General features: G+C 37.0%; 1 protein-coding gene across 5 annotated transcripts in view; it reads left to right on the top strand.

Annotated features, from left to right (window-relative positions):
• LOC142344032 (uncharacterized) overlaps positions 1–18678 on the top strand; it is a 59607-nt gene that overhangs the window by 6659 nt on the left and 34270 nt on the right. For 2 of the 5 annotated variants that reach the window (XM_075395493.1, XM_075395494.1), the window contains exon 2: positions 17301–17384. In XM_075395493.1, the coding sequence (XP_075251608.1) occupies positions 17301–17384 (84 nt within the window). Of the gene's footprint in view, positions 1–17300; positions 17385–17425; positions 18506–18678 lie in introns of those variants that run through there. The other 3 variants (XM_075395492.1, XM_075395490.1, XM_075395489.1) reach the window with 2 other exon arrangements.

The raw sequence follows: 18678 nt of genomic DNA, 5'->3' as shown, positions 1-18678 counted from the left end.
ATCGGAATCATTGCAAGGCTAAGGAAGACTTGCAGTCGCAACACCATCTTGATATTCTACAAAACTACGGTGGTACCTTTTATTGAGTATGTGTTTGTTATTTATGGTGGAACAACGTTTAAAAAGCTGCAGAAAAATTGAAAGGTTACAAAAGAAAAATTTGAGAATTGTCTTAGAAAGAAACCAAGTGACTCCATCTTTGAGACCTTATTCGAGTTCAAAATTTCAACAATTAGTGAACTATACATAAATTAACTGCTTTTATTCAGCCTTAAATCATACTTTGGGTTACATTCGAACAAAATGGTGAGGTTTTGACCACAAATCAAATTTTTTTCCTACATTACTTGCTCGAAAACCACTCGCATTATACAAACTATAATTCAACTCGGACATCTCTGGGGTATCGTGGTAGAATTTTGATAATTTTTTTACTAAAACAAAAATGCTACCTGAGCTTGAAAAAGAAACCATGTCCTGTGTAAAAGTTAAAAACTAGTCAATGCACTTCAATATGGCTTGATCATACAAAACGACACGCTACAAAAACTTGTGTTCAAATAATATCAGGGCGCTTAATTAAGATACAATAGTATTTGCAAGCGTCCACTACTGATGAAACTTTGGATTTATATTTTAATTGTGGAATCTGCTTTTTCCACAACTTCTTTGTGCTATATAAATATACAGGAAAAAAATTCAAATTCAGGCAATATTTGTGTTTTATTGCGTGCAGGAGATATTCGTGTGATTGTTAGTGGTTTTTAATGTTTCGCACTTCTGGGTCTGGTTAAATTTTGCTCCATTTATTGTATCATTAGTCACTGACTCGCCAAAAAATGTATTGAAGGATTTTTGGCTACATCAAAATAAATTGGATTTAAACCAGTCAAAAACATTTGTAATGAATTTTTTTTTTCAAACGAAGGCAAATACAAACTATCAAAATTGCGCTTTCAGAAGTGCAATACTTACAATTATATAGGATTAATTCTAGACGCGAATTTAGTCTTCGAATCACATTTGGAGTCCATTTGTTTAAAATTAAAGAAATGGATCGGAATCATTGCAAGGCTAAGGAAGACTTGCAGTCGCAACACCATCTTGATATTCTACAAAACTACGGTGGTACCTTTTTTTGAGTATGTGTTTGTTATTTATGGTGGAACAACGTTTAATAAGCTGCAGAAAAATTGAAAGGTTACAAAAGAAAAGTTTGAGAATTGTCTTTAGAAAGAAACCAAGTGACTCCATCTTTGAGACCTTATTCGAGTTCAAAATTTCAACAATTAGTGAACTATACATAAATTACCTGCTTTTATTCAGCCTTAAATCATACTTTGGGTTACATTCGAACAAAATGATGAGGTTTTGACCACAAATCAAAATTTTTTTTCTACAATACTTGCTCAAAAACCACTCGCATTATACAAACTATAATTCAACTCGGACATCTCTGGGGTATCGTGGTAGAATTTTGATAATTTTTTTTACTAAATCAAAAATGCTACCTGAGCTTGAAAAAGAAACCATGTCCTGTGTAAAAGTTAAAAAACTAGTCGATGCACTTCAATATAGCTTGATCACACAAAACGACACGCTAAAAAAAACTTGTGTTAAATAATAGGGCGCTTAATTAAGATACATTAGTATTTGCAAGCATCCACTACTGTTGAAACTTTGGATTTATATATTTTTATTTGTGGAATCCGCTGTTTCCACAACTTCTTTGTGCTATATAAATATACAGGAAAAAATTCAAATTCAGCCAATGTTTGTGTTTTATTGCGTGCAGATATTCGTGTGATTGTTAGTGGTTTTTAATGTTTCGCACTTCTGGCTCTGGTTAAATTTTTCTCCCTTTTTTGTATCATTAGTCACTGACTCGCCAAAAAATGTATTGAAGGATTATTGGCAAACAATTGTTGAGACCGCAGAACTTGTAAGAGGTGCGTATTGAAAACTAAATTGATTTTGAACCTATAGTGTTTTTTCTTTCATGTCTGTTTCCCGGGAATTCTCGGCATGCCACGGTCTGTTGTTTGCCTTTTTTGTCGGTTATGGTTTGAACATAAAAATAATTTCTAACGTACGTTTGAAATTACTTCTGTGAACAGTTTCTCAAAAAGTTTAAGTATTTGCTGTTTGTTTATGCTATTTTTTTCTATATCAGAAAAATTTTGCAGAGAAAAATAAACTAATTGAGTAGATGGTTTGGTTTTAGCCAAGTATTTTTGAGTTGAAAACATACTTGAGTTGAAACCTAAGTCTACCAGTACATTTTTTTCTCTTTAGCATCTTATTTTGTTTTTTATTTACACAAGTGATTTTCACGTTTGGATTATGACTTACATTAGTCAATGTTTCAATTGAATAGAGTTTGTTTTTGGTTGAAAACTGCTACTGTCAGTGTTCAAGGACTTCACAGCTAAAAAGCTTATGCTATTTGATACTAGTGCAAGGCGTAATTGACCTTCTTTAGATCTCGTGTGCAGGTGCTCACAATTTTATTCCAATTTTAAAAAAATTGTTAGAAATGCTGTTTATTTTCTTATTCTGTTCCAATTTCAATCGGGAGTTTTTGTGGGATTTGTGAAAAATTTTTTTGATTACTCTGACTGATGAATGTTTTGTTTGACCAAAGAATATGAATTTTTGTTTTAGCCTAATCATCCAACTTTTTATGTAAAATTTAAATCTGCTTTTTAAGATAGTTTGTCGTATTAGTTATAGATGATTGATTACATAAATGCGACGGAGAAATGTGATAATTTCTGAGAAATTCTAAGTGTTTATGCAGCTCTGAATTTACTCGAGGAGCGGTCAAGCTCGATTGGCAAGAGGCGAAGGATTCCAGCGTCATTTTTCATAGAAATGAAAATTTCTAAAAAAATCTCTTCAACGATGGATTCGACAGTTTTTTTAATAATCGCTTTTATGTTTCTGCCTCGAAAAGGTATCGAGCGGCCAAAATGGACTTACCAAAAAAAAAACAAAATGGACTTAACAAAAAAAGTTCTTTAACCCAAATTTTGTGAGTTGGGAAAATTAGAAGCTGTAAACGTATATTGGAGTATCATTAATGGGCTGCTCGTAAGGTATGAATTCAAGGTTATAATGTGAATTTTTGATGAAAAAGTGGTGAATTTTAATTGTTGTTCAAGTCGTCTCGATTGAACTCTGCTACCTTTGATCTATCTCGTCTTGATTTCGTAAGTCCGGATGGCAGTTTTAGTGGATAATAGTGTGTACCTGATGTCATATCTTACATTTTATGCGTTGGCTTTTCGGTTTATTGAATCACGAAACATCAGACCAACACTCAGAAAATGTATAAATTTTTTCAACTTGATTGAAGACTTTAACTAAAAAATTTACCTGAAAAGATTTGTGCATCGTTAAAATTTTTGGTGATTTATGTCAAACTTTGATTCAAGCTGTAACGCTCATTAACTTTCTGTTTCAACTAAAACGTGAAATAGGAGACGAGCTTGGGAATGTGGGCGGCTGTGGTTAGAGTGCCCAGTATTTTAGCCTAGTTTTCAAATTTTAGGTCTCAAAAACCCGGGTTCTGTTTATAATTGGATCGTAGCTGACGTTTGTCATAGCTGCGAATCTCTAAGCTTAGCGTAGCTATATTGCGGTGTTTTTTTTACAATTTACGGAATCCGAATTGTATTGGGGGACTTTTTTAAAGATTTTTTTAACACATCTTGATGATTTTTGAATTCCAATTGGCGTGATAGTTTTGTTCACGCCGAAATAAGAATTGGAGCGGAAAAAAACGAGTTGTTTTGCGGCGTGAAATATGCGGCGGAGTGAGGTTTTTTTAGAAAATCCTTTCGTCGTCAATTCTAGGTAAACGTTTTTTTTTTGAGCCCGTGAAAATTCTTGGATTGTACTGCTATGTTTTTGTTTCGTCTTCTGACGCTCTTTTTTGTTTTATCCATTTGTTCAGACAGCAAAGTTGAAAAGTCAATTATTCTGAGTTTCTTCATCTCAGCAACGGCATTTTAGAGCGTGACATCTTTTTAATAGCCGCACATCGATAGCTGGGGCTATTATTGGCCTTCTCTTGGTTTTTTACAATTCAAAGAATTTGAATTGTATTGGGGCGCTGTCTTTTTTTTTAAGATCTGTTCACACATTTTCATGATTTTTGAAGTCAAATTGGAGTAGTGATTTTGGTCACGCCGAAACAGGAAGTGAAGCGAAAAAGCGAGTAGTTTTCGCCGTGAAACTTTAGAGTAGAGTGAGAAAACGGTGTTGGAACAAAAATTCGCTTTCTCGCTAGTGAATTTTTGTTCACATGCGGCAATTTCACTTTGATTTTTACAGTGTTTTCGATTTTTTGGATCGGATTTTTTTCGAAATGGTTTTCCCAATCCATTCATAGTCCGTTCTTGGTCTAATTTTCTGTTTAGTCAATGAAAATTCTTTCAATTGTGTGTCAGGACTTGTCCTGCTATGTTTTTTATTTCGTCGTCGCGATTTTTATTACGACCATATGACGTCACAACCACTTCAAATCTGCTTTTTGTTCATTCGTTCATGCAATTTCAACTGAATTGCGTGTGTGACGTCGTTTTTCGCTCTTAGTGGAGCTAGTTTTTTTTGTTCATTCGCATGATTAAATTTTTGGTCACACTTGACTTACCTCACTCTCAAAAATGACTTCCTCACTTTGAAATTGACTTTTATTTACTTTAATTCAAAGAGATAATGTCAAATGGGCGTGTCACTCTAAATGAAGGTTATTTGAGAGCAGCTATTAGAGGCAGCAAAAACTTATACAGATTTTTAATCAAAATATAACATATCAGCATTCAATGAAAAGACGAATTTTTTGGTCTGTCTTTTTGCTGTTTTTTTGAGACTGCAGATCTATGAAGCTATTGCGGCTATTTTCTGGCAATCTGCCAGCTTTGTTATGATTTTCTCTTGCAAAACATTTTAGTCAATTTTCGTTAATAGGTTTTGGATCATCCCTTAGTGACTTACGTTACCAAAAAGAGCCAGCTCTTTAAGTCTGATGTTTAATCCGTCACTTTTTTTTTCAAAAGGAGATCTTTAAGCTACCCCCACCGGTATCGCAGACTAACATATGTGGTATCAAATTATGTGGAGCTTTTGTTGCGTCTTGAATTTCACTACAAAGATTAATTTCAGGAGTTTTTTGTAACAATTTTTGGTGGCCTTTCCTTTCAATTTAGCCTCTGTTTCGGCCTAGTTTCTTCAATTTTTTGTCTTTTATCGCAAATTAGGACTTTTTTGATGACCAGCCAATATGTTATCCACAGACCAAGCAATATGATATCCCCTAATTGTATACGTGTCTAAAAAAGTACGTCAAAAAATACTAAGAGGGATTTTTGGTAGCCTCTTACGTCAATATGGCATTAATTGATATATGGCAACTTGGCGGTTTGTACGTGACAACGAGAACCCAACATTGTGATACTTTTCTAATGATGTCTGTCTTGAATTAAAATATATCAAATATTATGAAAAAAACTGGCAGCTTTTCTTGTCATTATGGAGTAAATTTCAACCAAATTCTTTCAAGGTAAGTTTCTCAAAGCAATCTAAAATGCAATCTAGACACATCCGTATAAAGAAATGAAGACGAAAAATGTGCTGTTGTTATCTCTGGGTTTTTTTTCTGATTAGCAAGATAGTTGAAAACCGTCAAGTTCAATTACAAGGAATGAAACTGTTACAGACGTGTTTTGTAGTTTTATTCAATGAATTAATTCTCAATAGCACTTAGATTTTGACTTGACTGTTTTATAGCGTTTCACAAACACACGTGTTTTTCAACTATTTTCAAAATTTAGAAGTTGTTGTAATGAAAACTTACTGAGGCATTTTTGGTTCTTCAGAAACATCCCTTGTTTTCTGTTTTCCCTAGTTTTTCCTTGTCTTGAGCTCTATAACAGACAGAAATGGCCAGAAGACATTTTATTGCTTAATTTATCGTTTCGGGAACATAATTTCCAATATGCGAATTGTAAAGGCTGTTCTGTCAATGACAGGGAAAGTTTTATACCGCCCTGTTCGTTGTTAGCGGTTTACAAGCTGTCGAGATAGAAGTTTGTGCAGTTCGCTTTTGCAATGTTATATTCGATATATTGTAAATTACCGTCGCAGTAAACGTTATTTCGTTAGTCCAAATAACCAATCGTTCAACTTCGCTAAATAATAAATTCGATTGTTGGAACTACTCAGTTAATTCCAATTAAATAATCATATATTGTTCCCAGTTTTGTTTGATAACTTAAAATTTCAAATTGGGGCATTTCAAAAGCGCAATATTGTATACCTATAGGCTGCTCACTGTTTATGTTTTTAAACAAATCTAAGAGGGAGCAATCAGTTTCAGAAAAGAACACAATTCACAGATAATTCGTTTTTTTGGTATAAGAATTGGTCAAAATAGAGTCCTTCATTAGTCACTGAGGCCGAAGCCATTAATGCGACGTAGTATCTGAATTTCTGGTATGCAAAACTCAAATCTGTGAACTCTAAATCTATCTCTCACCTTCTATTACTTTTAACGAACTGATTATAGTTCGTCTGGTCAAAGAAAAAAACTTTGTCACCCTTATGTTTAGATATAAGAGGTTCTTTATTTTCCTTTCTCTCTAGTTACCTAAATTTTCAATATCAAATCAATGGTTAGATAAATTACAAGTTTCACGTTAGCAAGACACAGTAGGTTACTGCTCAAGTGAGGTTGGGACAATCTGCAAGTTTATCAATTTAACATTCAAAACTTTAGTTTTTCTCTCCTCTTTATGGTCTCAGTATTATCTATTGCCTGCTGCTATTTCTGTTGTACTGGTCAATCCTCAAACGTTGATTGGGTGAACCCAATTATGTCGAAAAAGCTCACAAACGTCACTTTTTCCATGCAAAATTTGGTGGTTAACCATGTAGATTATCCATAGAATGTTCAAAATACGCATCAGAATTTCGGTGTAGAATTGACGTAATAATCTATGCTAAGATAAAGCGTACTGCGAGCTAACATGTTTAGAAAAGAAATATGTCGACATACCGTGACTCATCTTTGCGTTGAATGCGTCTCCAAATTTGTTCTTTTTAATAAAGCAAAAGTTAGATGAAATTAGTAATGCTCGGCCTTAACATCGTCTGCTCTGTTTTCTATCGCGAGCTTCCCTACTGGACTTTGTCAAACTTTGTCATTACTATTGCTTCGTTTGTTCGAACATTAGCTGATCGAATCGCACCAGCAGACCCATGGATGGTCTCCTTAACTTGACCCAGATTATTAGATCCTCGCTGTCTTCGATCAACCAAACCAGATCGTGTTCTTCAAGAGTTTCTTTTGCTGTAGATTGCCTTTTTTGTTGATGATTAAAAGTTGGCAAACAGTTTAAAAAATTTGTCCGAAATGAAACTTGAATAGGTGCTTGGGTTGAACTTCCATCTGATTTCTTGCTGCATTAGATGTTCCTCGATCCCTTCTTTGCTCCATGCTGCAGTGAACTTGGCAATTTCGCGTGCGGCTCCAACAATTTTTTTCCGTTGTCGCTGATTAATGTACTTGGCTTGCATCTCCTTGCAATAAATCGCGTGATTGCCTTGAGACGATTATTTTCATCTAACTTGTGTGCCACTTCTATGTGCACCGCTGTCACAGTTAGACATGTGAACAGAACACAATCGCTGTTTGTTTATTCGACTAAACTTCAAAGTGAAATGGCCATAGTAGTCAACTCCAGTTTTTGTAAAGGATGTTGAAGCATCTAACCACTCTTCGGGTAGATTTGCCATCACTGGTGCTATCATTTGTGCTCTGCCCTTTCTGCAGGTAACGCACTTGTTCTGGATTGATCGTAAGGCGTTTTGTATGACTAGGATCCACATCTTCTGCTGAACAATGGTTCTTACATGCTCTGTGCCTTCCTGTAGATTGTTCTTATGCTCAATTCGCAAGAACAATTCAACCGCATGATGTTTCTATTGTAATAATATTAGGTCCTTTGCTTTGAGTCCAATTGACTTTTGCGTATTCTGTTGTTAGCGCGATTGAGTCCCTCATCAATAAAAGGTGAGAATTGTTGGCATTTTGCTGCTTTTTGGAATTTCCTTTTCAGCTTTGAGGGACTGCATCTCTTCTCCAAACTGATCTTGCTGTAATAATTTGAAGCTAGTTGCTTTTCTCCTTTTCTCTTTCCTCAGTACTTACTATTGTTCTTGCTGGCTTGGTTTTGCTGAATACTCGTTACAGATACGGCATTGAATGTACTAGCCTGTTAAAGTTAACTGAATCGTTCCCACTGAATAAGTTCCCAAAGCTTTCTTCGTCCTGTGTCATGAAAACTGATGAGGGTATGTTCTCTTCATCTGAGGAACAGAATAGGTTGACTTGCCCCAGCCATTCTTTCTGTGTTTGCTTTAAACAGTCTGACCCAGTGAGCCACTCACTCCTGAGTTTCCTGATGTTGATTGCTCTCGTGCCAATGTCCACTGGGTATTTGGTACCGTCCACATGGTTCGACTATGAAACAGCAGTTGTATCCAGTATCTCAGCCACTCCATGGCCAAAAACACCTGTTCCTTACGATGGGAGCTGTGTGTGCAGTGCAGTGCTGTTGTTGAGTGTGACCAAAAACTGCAACAATGTATTTTCAGTTCACGTTCCTGGACTATCTGGTCTTTCAACCGAAATGCTGACTGCCGCTTGCAACTCCAGTCGTGCCATTGGAAGATGCCTTATCGGTAACTCTCTGCTTTTTCAATTTCAAATGCTAAGTCGGGTGAATATTCCTTTGGTCGGGATCATAGATAGGCCACTAAACGCATCGTGTCTTCAGTTGCGTCAGCTGTATTGAATTATTCTCGTTCGATTTTTGTCTCAGCTGCAATGGAAAGTTTTTCCTTCCACCTCAAGAACTCTCTTTATCACCAGGCTCCACTTCGTTGTCTCAATGTTGTCCATTCTTAGTCCAGATGCCCTTGAAGTCGCCTCATGTGGATGCTGAACAGCAAACAATCCGATCGGGTCAAATACTGACGACATCAGTGACAGAATCTTTCTGTGGGTTATGGGTGTTCTAACTTCTTTTTTGGTACCTCATCGAACTTGAAGACAATCATCATTAACCATCCATTGTAGTCCAAGCGCTCAAGATCCCTCCAAGTCGGGTCCAACCTCTATTTGTTTCGTGTTTCTGATTGATTTGAAGTCTACTGGGATTGCTTCGGAAACCTCATCGCTGTGTTGCTTATCCACTTTTTGTCCAAATCCATGCCGCGAAAGAAGATGTTGCAACTGTGTGAGGATTGCGATTGCTTCTTCAGTGGTTTCTACCGATTTGAAGAAACCGTCCATGTAGAATTTGTTTTATATTGCTTTTGCTTTTTAGATACATCTCTTCGTTATCGAGTCCCGCCCGTTTGAGAACGTAGTCTGAGAACATAGTTGGAGAACTCTTAGCTCCAGACACATTTAGCTGATACTCTTATATTTGAACAGGCTCATTAGCTCTGGGGCGCCATAGAAACCTCAAGCAACTTCTATCCTGCTCGGGAGCTTGCACCTGAAGAAACATCGTTCGATATCTGCTGTCAGGGCTATTAGTGTTTCACAAAATCCGAAAATGTTTCCAGTCAATCCGTGTAGCAGATCCTGCCCGGTTAGTAGCTTCTCTTTAGGCATACCTTTTACTTTGATGCAGCATTGCAAAAGCGTCTTACTTTGCCAGGCTTGTTTGAGTTAAGCACTGGATGGTGTGGCAAATACCATTCTTTTCCAAAGCTGACTTTCACTTCGGACTCGTCCAATATCGTTGCGAATCCCTTTTCTACATCTGTATCTATTGATTGTTGATAAAAAAAACTTTTCAAATTTGGGTCCCTTTGGAATCCTCGCTCCAGTGAGTAAAGCTGACCCAAGGCTGAGCTGTGGTTGTTCAGTAGGTTTGGCTCTAGTTCACTATACAGCATACCCACCTCGTACCACTCGCCTGTGAACTTCGTCGTACTCTCTAGCATCTTTTGTGCCAGCAGTTACTTCTTTGACTGGCTGACAACGTTAATTTTGGAAGCATGGGTTTCTTTGTCCTACCATTTGTGAATTTTCTCAGTCACTTTCACATCTGTGAAGGCAAAATGGCAAACATTTTTTCTTCTCCTGTCCTTCATGGGTCCGCTGACTATCCATCCTAATTCAGATAGAACGGCGAAATGTTCATGTCGTGTTTCTCTTTTAAAGTCCAGTGGTCCCTGTAGATCGTAGGCATCTTGACCCAGAATGACGCCAACTTCCATCAAGTTAAAGCTTTTGTTTGGTACGACTTACAAGTGGTCGAAGCCTTGCCTCAGTTTAATGTAGTCGTAATTTGTGGTTCCCGATCAGACTGTTGATGGACAAACGCTTCGACTGAGTGCACTTTCGAATGCGGTCCCTTATTTTGGTGGACACCTTTTCTGTCTTCGAATCTTTCGTTTCGTGTATGCCAGCTATATTAAGCGTAACATCGGTACCTTTGGCTTGCAACATCTCATTAACGCTTTGATCGATAAATGGTACTTGAACCACTTTCAAGGAAAGCATATGTGTTTAGCCTGTTGCTACCGCTCTGAATCGAGACTGCAACTACCTGAAAAAAGCTCGTAAATTCGTTTTTTTGACTGATTGTTGCTGAACTTGAGTTGACTGCGTGATTGCCCTCGTCCAATAAATTTTCTGAGTGAGGCAATTAGTTTCGCTTTTTGGTGTGTCGATTTACACCACAAGCGTTGGCTTTACAATCTTTGGTTGTATGTCCTTTTTCCCAAACATCCGTAACATAAGCGTTTCCTCACAGCTGCATAACGATCTTTCACGTCATTTTCCTAAATAAAGGACAGTTTCAAGTTTTATTTGTACCATGGGCTAATTGACAGTGATCGTTTTTTGTTGGCTGCGCTTCCTTTACGTTTGAACTCGCAATAAAATTCGAGGATTTAGATAATTGCTTTATTTTGTTTGCGTTTCGTCGATTAGCCTCTAACGTTCCGCTGGGGGCTTTGACATGCCTTTGCAATCGAATGACCTTCTTGATTGCCTTTTTTCTATGAGACAGAGATCTGGTCGGTCCTCATTGGTTTCAACTACATAGAACAGAGTTGTCGTGCCTGTTCTTTGCATAACCAAAACTACAATCTTTGAAGTTTGCAAACTTTTCTGATTTGTCGAGCTAGCCGAAGACGTCTCTGCTCCTTGGACTTTTCCAACTGAAAGGCGATGGGCTTCTTATACTAAGCGCTGCACCATCATCAGAACTAGAGTCTCCGCCATCAAGTGATTCCTTTTCGCCTTACAGTTTGAGCGCATCTTCCAAACAATGCCATTCCATCTCTGTCTCCTTTTTAATTCATATTCAATTTTTCTCGAACGCATTCTGGAGCTAAATTGTTTTCTAGAGCTGCAAGGTTCTCTGCTTTTTTTGATTTCTTATCAGAGGACACGTTTGACTCGTTGTCCTGGTTTTCCATTTGTTGATTTTTAACTGAGCTTTGGGAAGTTTCTCCTATAGATCTTGAAACTTTGTCATTTTGCTCTGCAGCCTGGCTCTGGAGAGGTGTCTGGTGCTAAGGTTTTGCCATCATTGCCTGATAGTAGATATATTGACACCAATCGGCTTCTAGATTGATGAATTATTCTCGTTTTCGCATTTTGTGTAGTTAGAATTCCAAATTGTTAAAGATATCTTCTCTCTTGTCAAGCAGCTTCTCTAGGCTAGTATTAAACCGCAAATTTTGATTATATACTGTTTTAGCTTTGTTAGGCCGATCCTTTTTTGATCAGTTTGTAGCTTTCTTTTGTCTTCAGCTCAATCTGCTGTATGCAGTGGTTGATTTGTCTCACGGGTTTGCTGTGAATGCGTGACGGACTCACTATTCGTTTACTTTGACGCCTTTAGTATGACGCCTTTCCGTCCTATGTATTTTATGCAGAGTTGGGACCTCAAGGTTGTTCGACTGTGCGTCTGGAATTGCCTCGTTGGCGTTTTGTTTTGTTCAAGATTAGACAGCGGTTTGTTTTCCACTGTCCGGGCCGGCGGGACCAATTGTAACGGCTGCTTTCCTAACAATAACAAGGAAAGTTTTATACCGCCCATTTCGTTATTAGCGATTTACAAGCTGTAGGGATACGAAGTTGTGCAGCTCGCTTTTGTAACTTTGTATACGCTATACTGTAAATTACCGTCGCATTAAACGTTGTTTTTTTAAATCCAAATAACGAATCGTTCAACTTTGCTGAATAATAAATTTATTTGCTGGAACTAATCAGCACTTTTTAAGCAGAGAACCTTGCAGCTCTAGAAGACAATTTAGCTCCAGAAATTCAAAAAATTGCGGATTGTCGCAATCTTAATTGAGAAGAAAAGTACTGAATCTTGCTAACGTCAAACTTTCAATTTATCTTACTATTGATCTGGTATTGACAGCTTAAGTAACTTGAGAGAAAGGAATAAAGAACCTCTGATATCTACAGTTCACAGACTTCAGTTTTCCTAACCAAAAATGCAGATGCTACGTTGTCTCTATGTTTTGGCCCCAGTGCCAAACGATGATCATCTGTTTTGAGCAACAATTAAAGCCGCTCATGGCATTAGACCAGATCTCCTCTGGAAATGCGTTCCATTCTGAAAGTCATCGGTCCCTCTTAGATTTGTTTCTAAATGTAATAGCACGTAGTACGCTTTATGTTAACATAGATTACGTCAGTTCTACGCCGACATCCTGACGTGTATTTGGAATATTCTATGGATAATCTACAAGATTAATCACGAACCCCTGACGTCAGATTTGCGTGAAAAAAGTGACGTTTTGGAGATATGCCAACAAACATGGGTTCACCCAATCAACAGTTGAGAATTGATATGTACAACAAGAATAGCAGCAGGCTATAGATAGAACTGAAACCATAAAGAGGAGAGAAAATTTAAAGTTTTGAATGTTAAATTCAAAAAATTGCGGATTGTCGCAATCTTACTTGAGCAGAAAAGTACTAAGTCTTGCTAACGTCCAACTTTCAATTTATCTTACTATTGATCTGGTATTGACAGCTTAAGTAACTTGAGAGAAAGGAAAAAAGAACCTCTGATATCTACAGTTCACAGGACTTCAGTTTTCCAAACCAAAAATCCAGATGATACGTTGTCTATGTTTTGGCCCCAGTGGCAAACGATGATCCTCTGTTTTGAACATTAATTAAAGCCGCTCACGGCATAAGACCAGATCTCCTCTGGAAATGCGTTCCATTCTGAAACTCATCTGTCCCTCTTAAATTTGTTTATAAAATTTAAACAGTGAGCAACCTATAGGGATACAACTTTCCGGTTTCGAATAGCCCCAATCTGATTAAATGAGTAATTTAACAAATTTCGGAGAAATTATTTGACTTGTTGATTGGAATTAACGGAGTAGTTCCAGCAAATAAATTTATTATTCAGCAAAGTTGAACGATTCGTTATTTGGATTAAAAAAAACAACGTTTAATGTGACGGTAATTTACAGTAAAGCGAATGCAAAGTTACAAAAGCGAGCTGCACAACTTCGTATCCCTACAGCTTGTAAATCGCTAATAACGAAATGGGCGGTATAAAACTTTCCTTGTTATTGATAGGAAAGCAGCCGTTACAATTGGTCCCGCCGGCCCGGACAGTGGAAAACAAACCGCTGTCTTATCTTGAACAAAACAAAACGCCAAGGCAATTCGAGACGCACAATCGAACGACCTTGAGGTGTCAACTCTGCCTAAAAAACATAGGACGGAAAGGCGTCATACTGCGGCGTCAAAGTAAACGAATAGTGAGTCGGTCACGCATTCACAGCAAACCCGTGAGACAAATCAACCACTGCATACAGCAGGTTGAGCTGAAGACAAAAGAAAGCTACAAACTGATCAAAAAAAGGATCGGCCTAACAAAGCTAAAACAGTATATAATCAAAATTTGCGGTTTAATACTAGCCTAGAGAAGCTGCTTGACAAGAGAGAAGATATCTTTAACTATTTGGAATTCTAACTACACAAAATGCAATAACGAGATTATTTCATCAATCTAGAAGCCGATTGGTGTCTATATATCTACTATCAGGCAATGATGGCAAAACCATAGAACCAGACACCTCTCCAGAGCCAGGTTGCAGAGCAAAATGACAAAGTTTCAAGATCTATAGGAGAAACTTCCCAAAGCTCAGTTAAAAATCAACAAATGGAAAACCAGGACAACGAGTCAAACGTGTCCTCTGATAAAACAGCAAAAAAGCAGAGAACCTTGCAGCTCTAGAAAACAATTTAGCTCCAGAATGCGTTCGAGAAAAATTGAATATGAATTAAACTTATCATTCTATTATAGCAATAGTAATACCAAGTCATTTAGACTGCTAGCGAAGACGCACGAAAATAGAAAATTATTATCTCTGATGACCTGAAACAGCTACATTTGACCCTCCAACCCTCCTCTAAACCAAGTATATAAACTCCGAGTTTTAACAATAATTCGTCTAAAGTATTTTCATATAATAGTAGTACACGATACTGGTATGTAGTAAATACAGAGGAGGCGGCAATTTCATTTTCAATTTTCAGAAATTATTCCAAATGCTTAGAGGTGCCTGGATTGTCAATTGAAACGATTTTAACCTTTCTAATTTTTTTTTCGAACTTTTACCCTCAGACCTACTGTACAAAAAATTTAAATTATGTACGCTTGAACTAAATGTATGTCCTCATATCTTCTGTATTCACTACATAACAGTATCATTTACTACATATAATTGTTTGCTTTCTGTTAAAGTAACTCCACGCCAAATATGTGTTCGATCAGGCAGACTCGGTCAATGGCAAATGCATTTTAGTATTGTATTGGATATCAGGACAAATTGCGAACAGTTAATGACAAAGAATGAGAATCTCCGCCAAAACAGACAATGCTAGATTCAGCTCCGTTTTTCAGTTCGAAACAGCTTGAATGAAAGTACCAGAAAACCTCCTGAACACTTCAATAAAAAATGAAAAAGAAATCAAATAAAAAATTTTGAGCTCCAATTAGTTAGCCAACATCGCATCATTATGTCTTAAGCTTTTTAACGTCAAGTAGACCTGAAAAGTAGTTTCATACTCCTTTCTAACGAAATAATTTTCTACCAAAGTTAACGAAATCCTGACGTGTATTTGGAAAATTCTATGGATAATCTACATGGTTAATCACCAACCCCTGACGTCAGTTTTGCGTGAAAAAAGTGACGTTTTGGAGACATGCCAACAAGCATGGGTTCACCCAATCAACAGTTGAGAATTGATATGTACAACAAGAATAGCAGCAGGCTATAGATAGAACTGAAACCATAAAGAGGAGAGAAAAATTAAAGTTTTGAATGTTAAATTCAAAAAATTGCGGATTGTCGCAATCTTACTTGAGCAGAAAAGTACTAAGTCTTGCTAACGTCAAACTTTCAATTTATCTTACTATTAATCTGGTATCGACAGCTTAAGTAACTTGAGAGAAAGGAAAAAAGAACCTCTGATATCTATAGTTCACAGACTTCAGTTTTCCTAACCAAAAATCCAGATGATACGTTGTCTCTGTTTTGCTGTTTTATCAGAGGACACGTTTGACTCGTTGTCCTGGTTTTCCATTTGTTGATTTTTAACTGAGCTTTGGGAAGTTTCTCCTATAGATCTTGAAACTTTGTCATTTTGCTCTGCAGCCTGGCTCTGGAGAGGTGTCTGGTTCTAAGGTTTTGCCATCATTGCCTGATCGTGGATATATAGACACCAATCAGCTTCTAGATTGATGAAATAATCTCGTTATCGCATTTTGTGTAGTTTGAATTCCAAATTGTTAAAGATATCTTCTCTCTTTTCAAGCAGCTTCTCTAGGCTAGTATTAAACCGCAAATTTTGATTATATACTGTTTTAGCTTTGTTAGGCCGATCCTTTTTTTGATCAGTTTGTAGCTTTCTTTTGTCTTCAGCTCAATCTGCTGTATGCAGTGGTTGATTTGTCTCACGGGTTTTGCTGTGAATGCGTGACCGACTCACTATTCGTTTACTTTGACGCCGCAGTATGACGCCTTTCCGTCCTATGTTTTTTAGGCAGAGTTGACACCTCAAGGTCGTTCGATTGTGCGTCTCGAATTGCCTTGGCGTTTTGTTTTGTTCAAGATAAGACAGCGGTTTGTTTTCCACTGTCCGGGCCGGTGGGACCAATTGTAACGGCTGCTTTCCTATCAATAACAAGGAAAGTTTTATACCGCCCATTTCGTTATTAGCGATTTACAAGCTGTAGGGATACGAAGTTGTGCAACTCGCTTTTGTAACTTTGTATCCGCTATACTGTAAATTACCGTCGCATTAAACGTTGTTTTTTTAATCCAAATAACGAATCGTTCAACTTTGCTGAATAATAAATTTATTTGCTGGAACTACTCCGTTAATTCCAATCAACAAGTCAAATAATTTCTCCGAAATTTGTTAAATTACTCAATTATTCAGATTGGGGCTATTCGAAACCGGAAAGTTTTATCCCTATACGTTGCTCACTGTTTAATTTTTTTAAACAAATCTAATAGGGACCGATGAGTTTCAGAATGGGACGCATTTCTGGTACTTTCATTCAAGCTGTTTCGAAATGAAAAAAGGAGCTGAATCTCGCATTGGCTGTTTTGGTGGAGATTCTCATTCTTCGTCATTAACTGTTCGCATTTTGTTCGGATATCCAGTACAATACTAAAATGCATTTGCCATTGACCGAGTCTGTCTGGTTGAATACATATTTGGTGTGGAGTTACTTTAACAGAAAGCATACAATTATATGTAGTAAAATTAAATATAATTTAAATTTTTTGTACAGTAGGTCTGAGGGTAAAAGTTCGAAAAAAAAATTAGAAAGGTTAAACTCGTTTCAATTGACAATCCAGGCACCTCTAAGCATTTGGAATAATTTCTGAAAATTGAAAATGAAATGGCCCCCCTCCTCTGTATTTACTACATAACAGTATCGTGTACTACTATTGTATGAAAATACGTTAGACGATTTATTGTTAAAACTCGGAGTTTGTATACTTGGTTTAGAGGAGGGTCACACGTAGCTGTTTCAGGTCATCAGAGAGAATAATTTTCTATTTTTCGCTAGCAGTCTAAATGACTTGGCATTACGATTGCAATATAGAATAATAAGTTTTTTTAAAAAAATATCCAGTCGTAAGTTGTTTAATATATTACCGGAGATAGGAAACAGTGTCCGATGTTGCCTGAATTAAAGTTTTGTATTTAGTTGTGCATCATTGGGTTCGACAGTGTGCCTCGTGTTATCTTGGACTGGAATGTTGGAGAGGTGCAGTCAACATCTCTGTCACAAGTTAGTCCATACTTATAGAGGAGGCATTTAAAAGATGCGATTGTGGTAATGAGATGGCTTCTAAAAAGCTGCGTCTTGTTTGAGAATTTAGTCATTTTCTCTGATAGCAAACACTTTTTAACAGGAAACGTATGCGTTGTAACGCGGACTGCCTAGCTCGTTTAATTTTATTTGGTCGCTACCATCTGCATTTAATTGTGAAAATCTAATTACCTAGCAGCCAGAACTTGGTCATTTTGTTTTTACCGCCTTGATTTTTAAATCGTTTCCTTAACTTTTAGTCGACAGTGATGTGATGAAATTTAACTTGCTTAAAATCCAAAATATCATTATTTAAACGCAAAACTGTAATCCCTTTCAACACCTAGTTGAATTGAACGATGTTGCTTATTAGTTTGTATTTTTGCCCGATTTGCTGAAATTTACTCTTTTGAACCACTTTTCAGTTAGCAGTGAAACGCTCGCTATAATTGTAAATAATGGTTGTGCTCTGACTATATGTTTTGCTTATTGCTATTGCATTATTTCAAAAGCAGTCGCCATTGTTACTGAAAAGCTGTCGCAATGTAGTCAGAGCTCTTCAGAAGTTACTGAGTCACAGTTAATGGACTACGCATTCTGTTGTTGTCGTTGCTGCTGTTGTTGTGCAGAAATATACATACGCTACACAAATAATATGCTTTAGTCTGGCATAATGTTTTGCAGTTCTGTTTGTAATTTATTTCTGCGTGTATAATTGAGTATAAAAAACTGTATAAAACTAGCTGCGCTTTTTATGGTGGCCTTGTAATATTCACTCACTTAGTATTGATTCTGTTGTCTTTTTAATTATGTACTGGAATTGAATGTACCGGCGACCCGTTATTCAATATTAAACGACTTTCGGTACACTTTAAGCTTGGCCAACTTAACGCTTTCCATTTGAGGATTTCCATTTGATGACGTAAAGTTACACCAACAACGAATTCTTACCTAAATTCCTGAGCGCTTTTGATCGAAGAGTAACGATCGGTATATATCAACTTAAATACAGCTGCCGATTAGATGGTTAGAGCTTGGTACAGAGTTCATTCCTCAGACAGGTTAATTAATCATTTATAGCTCGAATTAAATGTTAATAAGTGAGGGCAATAAAGCTATCAATCGGTGTTGCTGTAGTTGTTCCAATTCAAAGCTCCACGAAATTTCAACTAGTTTATCATGAAACAACAGAGATGAAGCTGCATTAGGTTGTTTTCCGGGAACTGTCTTTGGGAAGCTACTAACGCAGTTGAACTCTACTTGTCATTTCAAT

Source organism: Convolutriloba macropyga, chromosome 8 (assembly GCF_964194025.1).
Source record: "Convolutriloba macropyga chromosome 8, txConMacr16.3, whole genome shotgun sequence".
NCBI classification, from domain to species: Eukaryota; Metazoa; Xenacoelomorpha; order Acoela; family Convolutidae; genus Convolutriloba; species Convolutriloba macropyga.
The sequence above is the reverse complement of the archived record's forward strand: the minus strand, read 5'-3'. Positions and strand labels throughout refer to the sequence as shown.